We start from the raw sequence: 20,431 nt of genomic DNA, 5'->3' as shown, positions 1-20,431 counted from the left end.
ATGAGAGGAAGAACCGGGGGGTTTGGAGACCTTCGTCTTGGCAGATTGATGTGTACAGGGCTGGATGTCCATGGTGAAGATGAGGCATTGAGGGCCAGTTAAATGAAAATCTTGGAGGTGAAGGGTGTAGATGGTGTCATGAATGTAGGTGGGGAGTTCCTGAACTAAAGGGGATAGAATGGTGTCAAGGCATTACACCAACACCACCCCCCAGCTGATTCCCCCGCTACATCGATGACTATCGGCACCACTTCATCCTACCATGAGAAGGCTGAACAATTAATCAACTTCTTCACTAAAACATTCCACCCTGACCTCCAATTCACCTGGACCATTTCGGGGACCTCTGGATGCTGCCTGTCCTGCCACACTTTCTCAGCGATACACTCGTCTCTACCTTCTCAGTCAACCAGTCCTCAATAAATGGCTGTTCTTCACCCCAACAGCATGGGATGTTTTATTTAGCAACCTCCTGTGTGGCACCTTATCAAAGACCTTCTGGAGATCCAAATAGAATATGTCCACCAGCTCCTCCTAAGTTGCTTGTTACTGCCTCAGAGTTCGAACATTTGTCGAGTATGACTGCTCCTTGACAAAACCATGCTGACTCGACTCAATTTACCATACACTCTTACTCTACAATCCCAGACCCTAAAATATTACCAACAAAAGTCAAACTAACCAGACAATAGTTTCCCATCTTCTACCTCCCTTTCTTGAACAGGAGTGTAATATTAGCCTTTTTTCTAGTTCTTTGGGACCCTCCCTGAATCCAGTGACTCCTGAAAAATCCCAACCAGTGTCTCTGCCATTTCCTTCAGAGTCTTGTGGTGTAGTCCATCCAGTCTGGCTAATTAATCCACACCTTTTTTTTTCTCTTTTCATCTTCCCCAGCACCACCTCTGGCCATTACACTCACCTCTGCCTCTTTCCCTTAATTCTGGTATGCTGCTGGTATCTTCCACTGAAGACAGCTGCAAAGTCCCTTTTTCAGTTCCTGTATTTCTTTTGTTCCTTGTTACCACTTCTCCAGCATTCCAATGTCCACTTTTAATACATCTAAAATTATGCTCTAGCAATCTTTATGCTGGGTGGCTTCTCTGGTGTTTGAGCTATCCCTTAGCAACTAAGGCAGAAATATTTCCAGATGTCGTACTTTTTCTCCTGTGGCAATAGATTTGATGTAACAAAGGAATTGTATAAGTCACTTCAAGGTTTTTAATTGGCAAGAGATTAATCTTTTGTACATTTTATACTCCTGAATTTGGCTTTGGTTACTGTGCTCCTATCATTCTTTTTTATTTTAAAATAGGAGTGCCGTTTAGCTACTTTCCTTGGACTCCGGCAAGAGATTAAAAAGCTCATGGTGGATATTGATCATTTCCCTGATACTACATTTGAAAAAGATGCAGTCCTTGAGGAGGAGAATCTATTTTTCCTCTCTGATGGAAATATTAAATCACTTGAGGTGCTTCGTCACCAGGTCAGTTCGTTTTGTTTTTCTTTTTTTGTTATATAAATGTCCTCGTGCCCGATTTGTTCACATTGAGACTTGCTGACGTGTGCTATTCACTTGTAATTTCTCATTACTGTTTTAAACTTTCAGTTAGAGGTGCAAAAGGAGGAATTGATGGCTTCACAAGAGTCTCTGAAAAAACAGATTCATTCTCTTTGGAACACTTTACAAATCCCTTTAGAGGAGCGGAACTTGTGTACAACAGGTTCGATACATCAAGTCAATACAGTGGTTAGTATTGAATCTCTGCAGTTGGTTAATGTCAACATGTGCATGAATGTTTCAAGAACAAACCTGATGACTTTTCAGAATGTAAATTATAATTGTAGACTAACTCCAAAGATGACCACTTTTCTTCAGTTCTGCATTAAACTTACGAGATATCCAAACTGAGTAGGGACCATCTTAACTTCTATTTGTCGCACTCACACCTGACAGAGTCAAGGCAGTGTAAATTGTCACTTGTATTCTTTAACACTCTTTTTTTTTTTTTAAATAGAATATTGTTGTCCTGTATCCCTGTTTTTATAATGGCTTACAACTTTTGTTCCATAGTTGCAACAGGAGCTTGAGCAGCTTCAACTAATGCAGGCTAAGAATATTAAACAAATTATCACTGGCATCCGACAAGAATTAAACACCTATTGGGACAAATGTTACTACAGCCAGAAAGAAAGAGAAGAATTTGCTTTCCTTTCCAATGGTAGGTTCATTTAATGTTCTTTGTGCGTTGCTTGTAAACTGAGAATTTTTGGCTGCAATATCTTTCCAACTTGATTGCAAAAGAAGTTAAACTTTTCAGTTGTCAGACAAAACTTTTCTGTAACCTTTTTTAAAGCCTACTTCACATGCAGAATATACTTCAAATGCCTCTTTGTTACTGGGGTGGAGGAGCATAGAAACAATGGTTGTTGCTGGGAATGCCACATTGCAATGATCAAGTACACAGTTCCTTTTCCAAATATTTCCAGTATTAAAGTTCAATGTGATTCATGTGCAGAAAATTTCACGGAAGAGTTGCTAAAAGTGCATGATGAGGAACTGGTAAAGATTACCCTCTATTACCAAAAACACCAAAAATTGTTTGCTGACATTGAAAAGAGGGAATGCTGGTGGAAGACCTTCTTAGAACTTGAGGTACTGTCATACTGATACAACATCATGTTGTGCTAACTCAATTTATTCATGGTTTTTCTTTTTGTACATTTCACACTCCTGGGCCTTGCATGTCTATGGATGGTTTTTACTGCTAACAATCAATAGTCTAACTTGTATAATTTGTGTTCCCCACTCAAGCTTACTCTAGTCGTCTAGTTGGTTTTTGCAAGAGTTGATTTTAAAACAAGACCAGGAAAGTACATAGAACATAGAAAAATACAGCGCAGTACAGGCCCTTTGGCCCTCGATGTTGCGCCAATCCAAGCCCACCTAACCTACACTAGCCCACTATCCTCCATATGCCTATCCAATGCCTGTTTAAATGCCCATAAAGAGGGAGAGTCCACCACTGCTACTGGCAGGGCATTCCATGAACTCACGACTCGCTAAGTAAAGAATCTACCCCTAATGTCTGTCCTATACCTACCACCCCCTAATTTAAAGCTATGCCCCCTCGTAATAGCTGACTCCATACGTGGAAAAAGGTTCTCATGGTCAACCCTATCTAAACTCCTAATCATCTTGGACATCTCTATCAAGTCACCCCTAAACCTTTTCTCCAATGAAAACAGCCCCAAGTGCCTCAGCCTTTCCTCATACGATCTTCCTACCATACCAGGCAACATCCTGGTAAACCTGCTCTGCACCCGTTCCAGTGGCTCCACATCCTTCCTATAGTATGGTGACCAAAACTGCACACAATACTCCAGATGCGGCCGCACCAGAGTCTTTTACAACTGCAACATGACCTCAGGGCTCAGGAACTCAATTCCTCTACCAATAAAAGCCAGTATGCCATATGCTGCCTTCACCGCACTATTTACCTGGGTGGCAACTTTCAGAGATCTGTGTGCATGGACACCAAGATCCCTCTGCTCATCCACACTACCAAGTATCCGACCATTAGCCCAGTACCCCATCTTCTTGTTACTCTTACCAAAGTGAATTACCTCACACTTACCTACATTGAACTGCATTTGCCACCTTTCTGCCCAGTTCTGCAACTTATCTATATCCCGCTGTAACCTGACACATCCTTCCTCACTGACAACAACTCCACTGACTTTCGTATCATTCGCAAACTTGCTCACCCAACCTTCTAGCCCCTCCTCCAGGTCATTTTTATAAATGACAAACAGCAATGGTCCCAAAACAGATCCTTGCAGAACACTGCTGGTAACTGCACTCCAAGATGAACCTTTACCATCAACTACTACCCTCTGTCGTCTTCCAGCCAGCCAATTCCTAATCCAAACCTCCAACTCACCCTCAATGCCATACCTCCGTATTTTTTGCAGTAGCCTACCATGGGGAACCTTATCAAACGCCTTACTAAAATCCATATACACTACATCTACCGCTTTACTCTCGTCCACCTCCTTAGTCACCTTCTCAAAGAATTCAGTAAGGTTTGTGAGGCACGACCTGCCCTTCACAAAACCATGCTGACTATCCTTGATCACATTATTCCTATCCAGATGTTCATAAATCCTATCCCTTACAATTCTCTCTAAGACTTTGCCCACAACAGAAGTGAGACTCACCGGCCTATAGTTACTAGTCCCCTTTTTGAACAAGGGAACCACATTTGCTCTCCTCCAGTCTTCTGGCACTACTCCTGTAGACAGAGGACATAAAAATCAAGGCCAATGGCTCTGCAATCTCCTCCCTTGCTTCCCAGAGAATCCTAGGATAAATGCCATCAGGTCCAGGGGACATCTTTAAGTTATTCTTGATATTCTTATTTTAACAGTGTAAAAAGTGAAGAGTATTGGCCAGTTTGTTTGATCGGAGTTTGTTGAGCTGCTTCAAGTTCTTTGGTTTTGATTCACTTAGTTTGTTTCCAATCCCAAAAACTATTTAGTCAGCCAAATTTGATAGTAGCTGAAAATGTGTTGCTGGAAAAGCGCAGCAGGTCAGGCAGCATCCAAGGAGCAGGAGAATCGACATTTCAGGTATGCTCATGCCGAAAATGTCGATTTTCTCCTGCTCCTTGGATGCTGCCTGACCTGCGCTTTTCCAGCAACACATTTTCAGCTCTGATCTCCAGCATCTGCAGTCCTCCCTTTTTTTTTTTTCTCCCAAATTTGGTACCCATTCAGCAGAAATCGCAAGCTAAAATGTGCTTGCTTTCTAAGTCAGTGAATTGCAATATCTGTATAACTGAACAGAATTTTTTTTGAGGCTAATAAGTTATGGGTTTTTTTAAGAAGCATTATACTAGAAGCAAGTTTTTTGCAAAACTGACTACACCCTTTGGTAAAGTGATTATCAACAGCATTTCTTTAATATATGCAAAATTCCATTTTCTAGAAAAAACTTTAAGGCATTCTCAGTAATTTCAAATTATTTGCAGGTGGTGCAAGGACTAAATTAAGTATTTTTGTGGTAGACTCTCTTTTGTTGCCAAAAGTTGATTTTCTACTCTTGTGTTTAAGGAATACTTTGACCACTGGAAACGCCCCTTGTATGTAATTTGAATAGCAAATTTAGTAACTAATGTTTTGACTCTTAAGAAGTACAGCTACCAAATATAATTTGGTGTAATGCAATTTGTGATGCTGTAACATTATTTTATGCTGAAATGAAATATGTAATAATATCTTGTGTAGAAGAAGGCATCTGATCCAAACAGATATGCTAATAGAGGTGCAACTTTACTTAAAGAAGAGAGAGAACGTTGTTGGCTTCAGAAGAATATACCAAAGGCAAGCATCCTTTCACTTCCAATGGAGAAGTTTTTTTCCATTTTAAAAAAACTTGTCTTTTTTTCACACCACCACCATGTTTAAAAGATCATTTATTTATTTATGGTTTCACTTCTTCTTTTACATTTTTTTTTAAAAGACTTACCATTTTACACTTGTTTCCTCCTCCAGCTGGAAGACGAAATCAAATTATACATAGAGAGAATGGAAACTGAGCAAGCCTGTCCATTTTTGGTTAATGGGCAGACGTTCACAACGTACATTGCTAATCAATGGGAAGAACTTAGGATCAAGAAAGGACAAGAGAAAAGAGAGAGAGTATGTAATCTGATGTTCAGGACTAAGTAGTTTTGTGTGTGTTTTTTTAGCAAATAGTTAAACCTCCCCTCTTCCTTCTCTGCTTTTCAAACACATCTTTGTATTTAAATCTGACAATCACAGTATGAGCAGCAATAGCAATCTCAGACCAGAGAATCTAAACATCATCATGATGTTTTAATAAAATTACCTTTTCTGAATCTTGCACCCATCACCAGACTAGACAGTTAGAGTCAGTCATAAAGATGTACAGCATGGAAACACTCCTCTTCAATCCAACTTGTTCATGCCGACCAGATATCCCAACCCAATCTAATCCCACGTGCCAGCATCCGGCCCATATCCCTCCAAACCCTTCCTATTCATATACCCATCCAAATGCCTTTTTAAATGTTGCAATTGTACCAGCCTCCACCACATCCTCTGGCAGCTCATTCCATACACATAACCTCTGTGAAAAAGTTGCCTCGTAGGTCTCTTTTATATCTTTCCCCTCTCTCACCCTAAACCTATGCCCTCTAGTTCTGGACTCCCCCACCCCAGGGAAAAGGCTGTCTATTTATCCTATCCATGCCCCTCATGATTTTATAAACCTCTATAAGGTCACCCCTCAGCCTCCGACACTCCAGTGAAAACAGCCCTAGCCTGTTCAGCCTCTCCCTGTATCTCCAATCCTCCAACCCTGGTAACCTCCTTAAATCTTTTCTGAACCCTTTCAAGTTTCACAACATCTTTCCGATCGGAAGGAGACCAGAATTGCGCACAACATTCCAACAGTGGCCTAACCAATATCCTGTACAGCTGCAATATGACCTCCCAACTCCTGTACTCAATACTCTGACCAATAAAAGAGCATACCAAACTCTTCCTTCACTATTCTATCTACCTGCGACTCCACTTTCAAGGAGCTATGAACCTGCACTCCAAGGTCTCTTTGTTCAGCAACACTCCCTAGGATCTTACCATTAAGTGGATAAGTCCTGCTAAGATTTGCTTTCCCAAAATGCAGGACCTCGCATTTATCTGAATTAAACTCCATTTGCCACTTCTCAGCCCATTGGCCCATCTGATCAAGATCCCATTGTGCTCTGAGGTAACCTCCATCGCTGTCCACTACACCTCCAATTTTGGTGTCACCTGCAAATTTACTTACTATAACTCTTATGCTCCCATCCAAATCACTTTATATGAATGACGAAAAGTAGTGGACCCAGCACCGTTCCTTGTGGCATTCTACTGGTCTCAAGCCTCCAGTCTGAAAAACAACGCTCCACCACCACCACCCTGTCTTCTACCTTTTTTGAACTACAGTTCTGTATCCAAATGGCTAGTTCTCCCTGTATTCCATGAGATCTAACCTTGCTACCCTATCTCCCATGGCGTACCTTGTCGAATGCCTAGCTGAAGTCTATATAGATCACATCTACTGTTCTGCCCTCATCCAGCCTCTTTGTTACTACTACAAAAAACTCAATCAAGTTTGAGACATGATTTCCCACACAAGCCATGTTGACTATCCCTAATCAGTCCTTGCCGTTCCAAATACATGTACATCCTGCCCCTCAGGATTCCCTCTAGCAACTTGCCCACCACCAACATCAGGCTCACTGGTCTATAGTTCCCTGGCTTGTCCTTACTACCTTTTTTTAAACAGTGGCACCACATTAGCCAACGTCTAGGCACCTTACCTGTGACATTCGATGATACAAATATCTCATCTCAGCAAGAGGCCCAGCAATCACTTTTGTAGCTTCCCACCGAGTTCTAGGGTACACCTGATCAGGTCCTGGCGATTTTTATCCATCTTTTATGCGTTTCAAGACATCCAGCACTTCCTCCTCTGTAATATGGACATTTTGCAAGGTGTTACCATCTATTTCTCTATATTCTATATCTTCCATATTCTTTTCCACAGTAAATACTGATGCAAAATACTTGTTTAGTATCTGCCCCCATTTTCTGTGGCTCCACACACAGGCTGTCTTGCTAATCTTTTTGAGGGGCCCTATTCTCTCCCTAGTTACCCTCTGTCCTTAATATATTTTAAAAACCCTTTGGATTCTCCTTTAATTCTATTTGCCAAAGCTATCTCATTTCCCTTTTTTTTTGCCCACTTGATTTCCCTCTTAAGTATACTCACTCCTTTCTTTATACTCTTCTTCTAAGGATTCACTCGATCTATCCTGTCTATACCTGACATACGCTTCCTTCTTTTTCTTAACACAATCCTCAATTTCTTTCGTCATCCAGCATTCACTATACATACCAGCCTTTCCTTTCATCCTAACAGGAATATACTTTCTCTGGATTCTCGTTATCTCATTTCTGAAGGTTTCCCATTTTCCAGCTGTTCCTTTACCAGTGAACATCTGCCCCCCCAATCAGCTTTTGAAAGTTCTTGTCTAATACCGTCAAAATTGGCCTTTCTCCAATTTAGGATTCAACTTTTAGATCTGGTCTATCCTTTTCCATCACTCCTTTTTTTTTTAAAATCTAATAGAATTATGGTTTTGTATAAACACTGGATGCAACACAGGTCCAAGTCTAGGAACTCTGCACTAAGTATTATCTCCTGAGCCTAATCTCTTTCCTCAATCCAACCATTCAGACAAATTTCCTAAATGTGCTATTTTCAGAGTGGCAGTGGCGTATACCCATCTGCAACTTGCAATGTAGCAACTTAGCAAGACTTTTTTTTTAACAAACCTAAATCACGACCTCCTCACCTAGTGATTAAAAACAGCTATGTGGGAACACTAACGGTGTTTCCTTGCAGTGCCAACCATCCTGACATGTAACTAGATCACCATTCCTTCACTATCATTGTTCGGGAGTTCCAGAATTTTAGACAGCAGAGCATTTGTACCCCTGGGAACTGCAGTGGTTCAAGAAAGCAGCTCACCACAATAGTCTTCAATCTGGGATGGGTTGTAAATGCTTACCTAGTCAGCAATGTAAACATCCTAGGAGTAAATTTGAATAATGTTGTCTGAAACTTTCTCAAGTTAGAATTTCATATGCGGTCTTGGTATTTTCTGATTCTATTTGAATAACCAATGAGATTAACATGCTTTGACACTTTAATTTTTTTAAACTTGTGTATGGTACAAGTGATTGGAAGTCTGTTTGTTTGCATTCCAAGTGTATAAAGAAAGAAGATGGGACTGGCTATAAAACCCCTTTAAAAAGAACATTGACTGCAGCTAGTACACCTCTGAGGAAAATCCGAAAAGTAAGTCAATCAGTCTCTTTAAGGACAATGCTGACTGCTGGTTTATAACTTCTTAATCTATATTCCCTGATATTTAGGACATTGGTTCTCGCCAATTTTAATTTTGATTAAATTCATAGTGGACACTTTATTCTTTCCAATGAGCAGCACATTCTACCCCAGCATTTGCTGAGCTGTTAAACCTGCAATAACACTTAGCCTCTTTTCTCTGCTTTGAACACTTTGGTGGAGAGGGGAAACCCTTTAGCAATTTCAACTAAACTTTACATTAGTGAAGTAAACTAAAGTAATTCATCTTCTGCGAATGAACACTATTGTTGACCATGCTTATTTGAGATTTAAAGAGCTAAATGATGGGTCTGCATCTCCTTGAGGTGTTTTGACCTAACCAATCTTATCTACAAGAATTGGAAGCATGCTTTCATAATTCAAAGCATTAGAAAGTAAATCCAGTCAGGTATCCCAATTGAGATGATTCAATTGAAAGTGATTTTGTTTGACTGAGAATTAGCTTTCTCCTGTGGATCAGTGCTTTTACAGGCTGGACGTGCTCTCCTGCCAGGAGTGATTTGGTTGACTGGGACAAACGGGGTTTCTTGAAGCTACAGTAGCAGAGCCAGTTTGAAGTATATTTTCTGGTCATTGTGATTGAAAAACAGTATTGAAAAATAATCTGTTTCTCATCTTTATTTTTTATTTTTTAAAAAAAAAAGGCTAATCTTGAGTGATGCCTTGCTCCTAAAAAGTAAATTTAAGAATAGGTGGCCTGAATGATTTTAACTTTGTTAACCAAGTTGTTCAATTCCTATTTTAGTACTTAGTGCTGCTCTCTTATTGTAGCTTTTAGTTTTTGAATGGAGTCTTTACATGCAACAATTCCTCCATGACACTTTTTTTTAGCCAAACAGAGGCACTGGCCAGGACACCTGTTTGTGACAACTATTGCTCTTTAAGAGCTTGCTGTGTGAGAATTGGCTGTAGAATTTCCTATGACACCAGTGTCTAAGTATTTTGTTTGCTTTAAATCCTTTTGGAATATCCTGTGATGGTGAAAAGTTTTACATAAAAGCAAATCTCTTCTATTCCTTCACTTGCTTTCTATTCAGATAATAAAAGCAGGGTGGCCTGATCATTCATCCTGGAAATAATTCATCTCCTTTATGAATTTCTTGCAAGATAAAGTTGTGTCCTATGTCACCTCTGCTGTTTCTTTTGTAGTTAAATGGGACCTTAAATTTTGCCCCAGTGAACAGTAGTGGAAGCCTATGTAATCAAGCGAGAAAACCTGTTATTGCATCTCAAAAGATGAGACGTGTTGCAACAAATACGGTAATGCACATCTGTTTTGAAAGCTAGCTTGTGCACAAGCTTCTCCTAACCAAGTAAACATTAATGCAATTTATTGGTATTATCTCATCTTGTGCAGCTATGAATGTGGTTTAGATGCTTAACTTTTTTGTTTTGTTTCTATATGCAGTAGAAACCCAGCTGACCATGTAAAATTATGTAGCATTTTCTTAGCAAAATATTGAATGAGAATCTTTTTTTTAATATACTGTGTAGTTTGTAACCATGTACTAAGTTGTTCTAAGCATTCAGATTTATGTCAGATTATTTCAAATGCCCTATGTTGCAATTAAATGTATCAACAATGAAATTTATGAATCCATTCTGAATATTTCTAAAACGACTGGAGATTCTCAGCAGTTCTGGTGAAAAACCAGAATTAATATTTGATCTGTGAAAACAGATCCAAAAAATGAGGCAATGTCACATTCCCTTAGAATCACAAATATTTGCAACTTTATCTCTTTGAGATTGTACACGATTGATTGATTTTATATTGAAGTGGGCACCAGAGGGAAATTGAGGAAAATGGGAAAGTAGGTAAATATAGTTCAGCCAATAACATCAAATTCTTTTATTTCTACAAATTGAAGGAATAAGGATAGACTTCCAGTTTGATTTCTCGTAATGAAACATTTAATACAGTTGTGCTGGTCAAAGTATGTAATTCCAATTTTTCTTTTGCCTGTATCCATTTTAGACTTGGCTTCCATATCCAAAAAAGGCAATTACATTAAAGGACCATAAACACACTTTCGGACAAGAGATATCTAAAATGTAGCTATGCAATGGTCTTTGCTCAATATTGTCCCTTTTCCAAACATGCCCAGCAACCGTTCTGAAAACAACATTGTGCAAACAGGACTTGGTATGAAAAGATCAATATTTCCTAATTCATCTTTCATTAATAGCTGAACCATTGAGATTTCCATTTTGGGGTGTGCATGAATCTTCCAGGATTTAAGTTTGCATCCACAATCCTATGCTAGAGAATTTCTGAATCTAAATGATTTTTGCAATACTTTGTTTAAAAAGTCCTAGCATTTTCCATTACCTGCACCAATCCAGTTTTGCCTTCAACTAGTCTCTCTTCAACTACAGCTAATCACTGTGTAACCCTTTTGTAACAATATGGAAAATGTACAGCATAAGCCTTTCAACTCATCGTTCCTGCCAGCCAATAGTAAGTGATTATGTGTCCTCCTCCTTCAATACCTGTTGAGTGACCTTCCAGTTACAGCACTTGTCCATAGTATTTCCATCTTGTTTTTATTTCAAATGCCCATTATCCTGATGTGGATTTGAAGAAATATTCTCTTTTTTAAAAATTCTTTTCCCAATTACTTTGGTCATTGCCAGATGCATTGATTTATTCTTAGAAATATGGTAGTCCCTGATCGCACTATGATGACCATGCATAATTTTATGTACCTTCAGTTAAAATCTCCCCTCCAAAAAAATCCTATTAATAGTCTATCTCCAAATGTTATATTAAAACCACTTTTTAAAAAGGATCCCATCTGCCCTGAAATGCACTGACCAATGTTCCATCCCATACCATAGCTGTGACATAACTAATGTTGTGATCCAACTAATATCTTTGCCACCTTCCTCCTGTCTAGCTCTGTAACCTTCAGGGATCTGAACATAATCTAATCTAGAGTGGTTCTTGCATTTTGCAATATGCTATTTTAGTCCATATTCCAAGTGGGAATAGAAGTAACCACTTACAACATGGAGTCTGATCTTAGTGGCAGATCATCAGACCCTGTGGTCCTCAACATTGCTTTCTTGTCTTTCCCTGTAATCGCAATTCTTGTACTTGATTCCTTTCCCTCCTTATTTGACCTTGCCCAACGCTTCTCTGCATTGAGGCCCATTTACCACTTGTCTACCCATTTTACCTAGCATTTAATGACTTCATTCAAGGAAATGAGTTGCCACCGATTTATAGTACCAATGTACAAAAAAACATGTTGCAGACAGTCCTACCTTACCAGACTCCCTTTTTTTTTGTAATTAGAGGAACCTAGATTATCCAAATATCCGATTATCCAAAGGGGATCTTGAGCACCCAATAGAAACATTACATCAAAGACTTGTTTCCAGCACTATCTTTTGTTTACAATGGTTAAACAGGCACTATCTCCAAATGACTGACCACCTGCCCCCTCTCTCTCCACATCTTTCCCTGGAGTTCTACAAAGGGGTGTACCCAAACCCCACTTCTCCAGATAATCTCTCCAGCATTGTCCTGTAGAGGGCAGAGGTGGAACCTGTCAAAATGTTGCAGTCAAAAGTTAGTGTGTGTTGTTTGGAGACTTGCCCCAGTAAGGCGGCAGCAGCAGCAGCAGTCTTGTTGCTGGTGTCCAGTATGGCTGCCCTGGAGAGGGGGTGGGGGTGGATGGGGGGCTGGTCTTGGTGTGTGGTTGGACAGAGTGGGCGGGAATCAGTGTTGGGTGGGGTGGGGGCTCACGCGTGGTGTGCTGTTGCCTTGTTCCCCGAATGGGGAGCAGACTTAAAACTCCGAGCTCCAGAGGAAAGCTATTTAATCAATTAACCGAATAATTGATTATCTAAACAAAATAATGTCCGCCCATATCGTTCGGATAATCAAGCTTCCTCCGTAATGGCAAATACCACTGATTCAAATCTGGAGCAATGAGAATTTCTTAAATGAAACTTGCTTAATCAAGGTTGTTCATTGCACCTTAGATAAAGTTACCTGCTATATAAAATGTCAACTGTTGCCTGTCTGAGACAACATAGACAAAGATACAGCAAAAACTCTTAGAACGCTATGAAACCACAATGTACTTTATTAAATGCTTTAATAACACAACTAGTTGAGATCTCCTCCATAAGTCTTTCACTACCCTAACTTCTGTAATTAAAACCAAATCTTGTGACCCAAGAGTTCACAGCTGGTCTGGCTGAAACTGTTTAATGTCTTCACCACACTTCCTGAGGTGGGGTGCCTCTCTCAATGTTAACCTTCAAAGTGTGAGCAAAAGGATTTCTCCAGGCTCTTTATGTGCAAGTCTATGTGCTTATTGTGTGCCTTACTTAGAATTATGCACTAATTTGGACAAAATGTTTAGGATTGGTCACATGCATATCTTATTCAACTTACATATGCAAGTGAACAATCCTGAATATTTTGTCCAAATGTATTTCTTATCCGGTAGATACTGCAGTTCCTGATTTTCCTGCATCTTATAAAATGATGACAGACTTGACAAATTCTGCAGACATTGGTGTGGAATTTCTTGTGAAAAATCAAATGCCCTTTAATCTATGGATTTCAATCTTGTTTGTTGCAAAGGAAACCATTCCATGCCTGGACAACCTTTTTGTGCACAATTCATTGGAATTTTCCTAATGGCAAAGAGGAAGTGGTAACGAAATGCAAGTTAATTTAGGACTTCTACCCTTTTTTATTCACCCCATGTGTTTTTTTAACTTCCACGTTCAGTGGAATTTTTCTGGGTTTTTTCCTTCTGAACTCTCCATTTCTACAAACTGCTCATCCTCTTGTTTTCAGGTACTTATTGCATACACATCTTGTATCTTGACTGAAACGTGTGAATTTCTTTTGTGTACAATTAATTACCTGGGATTGCCAACATAAGCCTTGTAGACACCCAAGCTTTTAAATTCCATTCTCAGTCTATCCAGAAACACCTCATCTGGGGTTTCAGTATGTCAATAAGCAGTGCACAGTCATTAGATTATTCATAAGTGAAACAAACAGTATTGAATTTAGGTTTGTGTGTAAACTTATGACCCAGGAAAAGAGGTATGGTAAGGTTGACTGCAACTGTAGAGAATAATCAACTGAATACACTAAGTATCCTTGTATCTTTCAACAATTCGAGCTGTAAGTGAAGTGGAGAGATTGCCAGGCAGCTTGGTCATGTCGAATGCATGTCTTGCAGCCTCCTGGTGACCTAACCTACCAAAAGTATTAGAAGTATCACCTATGCAGAAACTTGAGCTTCAGCTGGATTCACTTCACCTCATGAAGATGCTGCATAGCACGTTCAAGCTTAAGATGTGATAATCTCCAGTATGTAAGCAGAGCCAGAATGGGAGACCAATAGGAAGCTAATGTAGGAGTCCCAAAGACCTGCTTGTTTATTCACTTTCCATTTTGGGTCCTGACAAGGCATTAAAGAACGTTTGTTTGTGGCACCACTGGTGAGCGGATTAAAAGGAAAGGGCAGTAATAGGCAATTTATGTTCAGACAGGTGTTTGTGGCCATAAGCGCAACTCCAGGATGGTATGTTGGCTCCTAGTTAGTGCTAAGGTCAAGTGTCTAGGGTGTTAAATGAATACTTTGCTTGTCTTCCCATGAGACATGATGCCTGCCATAATCTTTTTGGAAAAAAAACTGTCACTAGAAGGATTAGATTAGATTAGATTAGATTACAGTGTGGAAACAGGCCCTTCGGCCCAACAAGTCCACACCGACCCGCCGAAGCGAAACCCACCCATACCCCTACATTTACCCCTTACCTAACACTACAGGCAATTTAGCATGGCCAATTAACCTGACCCTGCACATCTTTGGACTGTGGGAGGAAACCGGAGCACCCGGAGGAAACCCACGCAGACACGGGGAGAACGTGCAAACTCCACACAGTCAGTCGCCTGAGGCGGGAATTGAACCCGGGTCTCTGGCGCTGTGAGGCAGCAGTGCTAACCACTGTGCCACCGTGCCGCCCGAAGGGTTTTTAAATTGGGTGGTATTGAATAAAGCTGTTGGTATTTAAAGGTTAAGGCTCAAGGACTGAATGAGATTAATCCAAGGATATTGGAAAAAGATGAGTGGAAATTGCAGAGGCTCTGACAAGTCTGTCTTTCCTGGATTCATTTTGGTACCAGAGCACTGGATTTGCCAATTCTATGATCGATTTTAAACAGTGTGAATATTGAGACAGCCAGCTTAATTTTGGTCACAGGGAAGTTTCTAGAAAGCTATTCAAGATTAGTATTAATGTTCATAAAGGGAAACCTTATTCTCAACAAATCTATGCTGTCATTGACTCAGCTTGCAATGTCCAGTTTGCAGGTTTGTGGTTTTTTTTAAGAGGAAACTGAGGATTAAGGGTACGGTCATTGTGCTGGAGACTGACTTCCAGGAAACATTTTTTTTGGTACAAATGCCACAGACTGTCTTGAGGAAAGTAAAGGCCACGGAATAAATAGAACAGTAGCAATGTGGATTCAAAATTGCCTTCGGAGGCAAACTAATGTTTTTTGGGTTGGAAGGAAGGGTTTTAGAATTCCATGGAGTTAATGATCAGTGTAACTAAAACAAGGACAGCAAACATTGGAAGTATTTCATAGAGCTCCAAACTAATGGCCATAGCCCTAAATTTCCAACTTATAATGGGCAAAGCCATAATTTCTATATTTCCTGATAAATAAAATGTATTATAAATAAGACTTGGATCTTTGTTCAGAGGGCAGTGTCAAACCTCAAGGGCTTTGAGTAAATAGGTGCCAGATAAAACTCAAAGCAGAGATGTGTGAAGTGAAGTTTTTTTTGGTACAAAAAACTAAGACCAACATAAAGGGTGTGTAGAAACTCTGATCTCAGTGCATATGTGCACAAATCAGTGACTGGCCAGATGGAGCTGTTAAAGCATTTGGGCATCCTTTTCTGAGGAGCAGAGAAGGTATGGTGTATAATTCTGGGCTTGATATTTGTAGGAATGTTGTAAATGCAAACGCGACTTGAGTGGTTCCAGGGTTAGTTTGGTTCTGAATAAGGCACAGAAGTTGTGAATGACTTTAGAGAGAAGGCTGAGGAGATTTTATACAATCGTCACTGGGTAGAATATGAGGAGAAAGTATTCTTCAAACTAGAGCACAATCTCAGGATAAGGAGAAGTCATTTAAGACAGATGAGGGATGTTTTTGCAATTGTGGTGAGTCTTCAGAATTCTCCAGCCCAGCTGTGGAAGCTCAATCATGTGCAAAACAAATCCAATTTGATTTCTGGAGACTAATGATAAAGTAATGGGATAGTCCAATGAAATGGCACTGAGGTAGATTAGCCATGATTTAATTACACAAAGGGCAGGCTGAGCAGCCTGCTGCTGTCAAGAGTTCTACAGCACAGACGAGCCCTTTGGTCCAAACTGGTCCATGCCAATGAAAATGTCCAACTTTTTGCTAACATTTCCCTGTGCTTGGCCCATATCCTTTTTAAACGGTTCCTATCCATATATTTCTCCAAATGCCTTTTTAAAATGTTGTTTATGTACCCATCTTAACTACTACTGGTAGCTCATTCTAAATGCATACCAGCATCTGATTTCCTTTTTTTTAAAAAACAAATTGCCCCTCTGGTTCCCTTTCATTCTTTCCTCTAACCTTTTTAAGTTGATCTGTAGTCCACAAGTCCCCAACCCTGGGGAAAAAGACTGCGTGCAGTCACCTAATTGTGCCTCTCATTTTATACACTTTTTTAATAAGATTTCCCTTCCCTCTGTTTTCAACACTAAAAGAAAAAGTGCAAGTCTGTCCAACCTCCTCTTATAACTCAGACCCTTGAGTCCTGGCAACATCCTTGTAAAATTCTTCTGCGCTCTTTTTTTTTTTTTTCTTTTTGTAGTTAAATAATAGCCTCCCTATAGTAAGGTGACCAAGACTGAACACAATACACCAAGTGTGGCCTCACCCACATCCGATACAACTGCAATATAACTTCCCAACTTTAATACTCAATGCCTTGATTGAAGGCCAGTGTGCCAAAAGCTGCCTTTCTTGCCTTGTCTCCCTAAACTCCACTTTCAGTGAACCATGCACCTGAACTCGAAGGCCCCTCTGTTCCACTACGCTCCTTTTTTAAGGCCCTATTGTTCACCATGAAACTCCTACCTTGATTTGACATTACAAAATGCAAGACCTCACACTTGTCCATGTTAAAATCAATTTGCCATTTTCTCTGGTCATTTTCCCCAGCTGATCAAAGCCCTGCTGCGATTTCTGATAACCTTCCTCACTGTCTACAGTGCTGCTTATTTTGGTGTCGTTGGTAAATGTACTAATTATATCTTGTACATTCCCATCCCAATCACTTTATGAACACTTCATTATGCTCTATCTGTGATTGTTCTATACTATGTGCTTAAATCTGCCTCCTTTATCTAGAATTGGAAATTGAGAATTATCACCAAGTTACCTAGTAGGAATTAGTGCTTCTAGAAAATCTGTTGTGGGGATGAACTTTACTTGAATTCGTTTCTTGCTATCACACAATGGAGAAGGTTGGGGTATCTTAGCCTTCGATCTAATTTTTAAATTGCACAAATTTGTCATAGAACTAAAAACAAAAATAATTCTGCTTGGACAAATAATATTTCAGTATCTGTCTGGATTATCTTGAGTGGATGTAGAAGTGGTTACTGCTCACTCATGGTTTCCAAGTGTAATTTAGTCTGTTTACTAGTTTTATTTTTGGTTTTTTCTCTACTATAAATCAAAGCTGCTTATTTCCAGAAAAAGTTTTAAATTCCCCAACTTCCTTCATTTGTCTGATTATTTGTACACTTTGATTTTGTTTTAGAGTACAAATGTGAGCAATTCACCAGATCTACAAAAATCACCTCTGCAAAACAAAGAAAATGCGTCATCACTTTCGATCACATATCAACAGCCCAATGCCTTCCACGGTCTTGTTGGAAACTACTCAGAATTTTCAGTAAGCCATCTACTGCCATGTAGGTGGGGGGGGTTGAGAAGCATTTTGTGTGCAAAAGCTAACCACTCATGTCCGTAACAGCATGTAGGTGTGAAATAAGAATGGGTCAGGAATAGATCCTTGGAAGAAATCGAAGATATGTTATGAAATTGCATGTGATGCTTTTGAGTACCATTTTTAAGGGCAAACTCGGTGAATGCAGTTCTTTCCCTTCCACCCTGCAAATCAGATGACAGGAGTAAAAGATGGTCTGGTTAACTAGGTCATGACTAGTGGGCATTTGACAATGAGCAGGGTAGTTTTTTGATGACCATCATAGGCTTTTTTTTTTTAAAACTGTGTTCAGGGATTCAAACATGGGGATCTGGGGGAAGACTAGTGCAGACTTAAGTGTTGACACTTTAGAGAATGACCAATGCTAGTTAACATGAGAATCTGGGTGGGAATGTGTTAGGGAATAAAGTCTTATGTTGGATCATTCTAACAAAATCATCTGGACTCTACCTTAAGTATTAACAAGTTTTATTCATGGCCGGGGGAGTGCACCTCCCTTCAGAGAAGTCTGTTGTAGTCAGTCAAAATACAGACTGCCATGGGTTGTATAGTTATTATGCAACCTCGGGACAGTCCTAGAGTTACATGAGAGCAATGGTCAGTTTGTGTAGCTGCTGCATACATAGCAAGTCTACATTTCTCAAATCTGTAAATGAATGTTATATTCTACTGCAGTTTCACACAGGCAGAAACTGACTACTAGAACGATAGACAATTCATTACATATGAAAGCAGAACCAGTTTAGGGGCTGGGGGAGCTGAGTGAGCTTGCAACTACAAGGTCACATTTTTTTTTTTGCAAAAAAAAAATTCCTCCGCTTATTCTCCAAGCATTGTCAGCAGTCTGCTGGGTGACGAGGATTGCTTTGTGACAAAATAGCTTCAACATGATTTTGTCAATTCTGGGGCAAGGTGTTTTCTTCCCCAGAATATTTTAGTGCTCAGCAATTTGTGAATGCGATTGCAATAGGAGGTGGCTTTCACGGTTAGGATGAGATTCCTTAAGTGGAAAGAGCCAGCTGAACAAGTGAATTTGTAACTAAAAATGACACTGACTCTCTCATTATGAGACTGGAGAAGATGGAGGGGATTGAAGTAATGTCAAGTCTGTGGGCTATCCACTCTTATTTAGGAAATATTAGCTGTTCTTGGCTATACTGAATTTGGTCAAGAGGTAGTAATGCATCCACTAACAACCGCTGAGTCTGTACATACTAAAGCCAATGCCCAAAGTCTGTAATATGGAGTGTATCCTGTTACTAAACCTGCTATTTTGTAAAATTGGGCCTTAGTGCTCTACAGTTTTTCACCACCGAACATGTCTCTTATTTGCAAAGTTAAATTGAGCATGTCTTCAAATAGATCTAGATTTTACAAATTATTGAAATTTGAAATGCATTAAAGATTAGCCTGTGCTCCTTCCACTTGCCACGTGTTAATTTTGACAATCTTAGATGCCCATGTGATTTTTAAATGCCTTTTATTCTTTTATTTTATTGATGTAACCAGCTAATAATACAATTCTGAGCAAATACTTTTTAACTTAAAGTTTTCCTCCCCTTTTGTTTCAGCGTGACCTATCCAGAAAATCAAATGATGTCAGTGGGCAGCTTAATTCTACAACTCTCTCAAACCTGTAGGATATCTTTACTTGTGGCCAGCAGTCAGAAGACGACTTTATTTTTGCATGGTTCATTTTTGATAATTGTTTGTTCTAGATGTCCATTTTATTCTTGTTCAAAATACATAAAGGCTTTGTTTCAACTTTATTTTTTAATATAATTATGTTGTACGCTGTTTTGTGATGTCTAAGTATCAACTATTTTTTGTTGTTTCTATCTTTTTTTTGTTAGACTATATTTGCTATCATTTTGCACCTACCTCCCGGATGTCTCCTATGCTGTCCTCTAATTTGAGCGGTGTTGAACTTTAACCTTGTGGTTTAATCAGTTTTCTAGAATGTTTGCACTGAACTTGTAACCAGTGTTACTAAAAGACCAAAAGTAGTGTTGCTATTGATAAAAGAATAAAGAATTAGATAACTCTTTTTTTGTTTGCTAGCAGCAATATCATGGCATGCAGTAAGCCTGTCATGAAGAAACAATAACTTTGAACTGTCTGGACTGTTTCAAGTCTAACTTGAGCAATGGAGATCATTAGATTTCTGTGCAGTTTTTTAAAAGGTCAACAAATATGCATAATTTCTAATGTTTGCTTGAAGTATTGAGCTTGTTGTTTGAGCTGAATTTTTCAGCAATACCTATTGTGCAACTTTGGTATTTTCATGACAAGTGACTGTTCTCCTCTAGTAAAGATGTCACAATTTGAAGACTACTCCAATAATTGTAAAACTAGATTTATACAATAAAATATTTTGAATACA

General features: G+C 39.4%; 2 protein-coding genes across 3 annotated transcripts in view; one reads left to right on the top strand and one right to left on the bottom strand.

The window, feature by feature from the left end:
* Positions 1-7,412, bottom strand: part of LOC148139942 (protein regulator of cytokinesis 1-like) — a 44,316-nt gene extending 36,904 nt beyond the window's left edge. For both annotated transcript variants that reach the window (XM_087980155.1, XM_087980153.1), the window contains exon 1: positions 7,389-7,412. In XM_087980155.1, coding sequence (XP_087836281.1) covers positions 7,389-7,397 — 9 coding nt within the window. In that variant the 5' untranslated portion in view covers positions 7,398-7,412. The remainder of the gene's footprint in view (positions 1-7,388) is intronic.
* Positions 1-20,431, top strand: part of LOC122548113 (protein regulator of cytokinesis 1-like) — a 37,312-nt gene extending 16,881 nt beyond the window's left edge. The window contains exons 5-14 of the mRNA XM_087980152.1: positions 1,313-1,483; positions 1,607-1,747; positions 2,072-2,219; positions 2,517-2,653; positions 5,287-5,382; positions 5,554-5,700; positions 8,843-8,932; positions 10,151-10,261; positions 17,860-17,994; positions 19,620-20,431. Coding sequence (XP_087836278.1) covers positions 1,313-1,483; positions 1,607-1,747; positions 2,072-2,219; positions 2,517-2,653; positions 5,287-5,382; positions 5,554-5,700; positions 8,843-8,932; positions 10,151-10,261; positions 17,860-17,994; positions 19,620-19,688 — 1,245 coding nt within the window. The 3' untranslated portion in view covers positions 19,689-20,431. The remainder of the gene's footprint in view (positions 1-1,312; positions 1,484-1,606; positions 1,748-2,071; positions 2,220-2,516; positions 2,654-5,286; positions 5,383-5,553; positions 5,701-8,842; positions 8,933-10,150; positions 10,262-17,859; positions 17,995-19,619) is intronic.

Source organism: Chiloscyllium plagiosum, unplaced genomic scaffold, assembly GCF_037043375.1.
Source record: "Chiloscyllium plagiosum isolate Xiang-an unplaced genomic scaffold, Cpla_swu_hap1 HiC_scaffold_36, whole genome shotgun sequence".
Taxonomy (NCBI): domain Eukaryota; kingdom Metazoa; phylum Chordata; class Chondrichthyes; order Orectolobiformes; family Hemiscylliidae; genus Chiloscyllium; species Chiloscyllium plagiosum.
The sequence above is the reverse complement of the archived record's forward strand: the minus strand, read 5'-3'. Positions and strand labels throughout refer to the sequence as shown.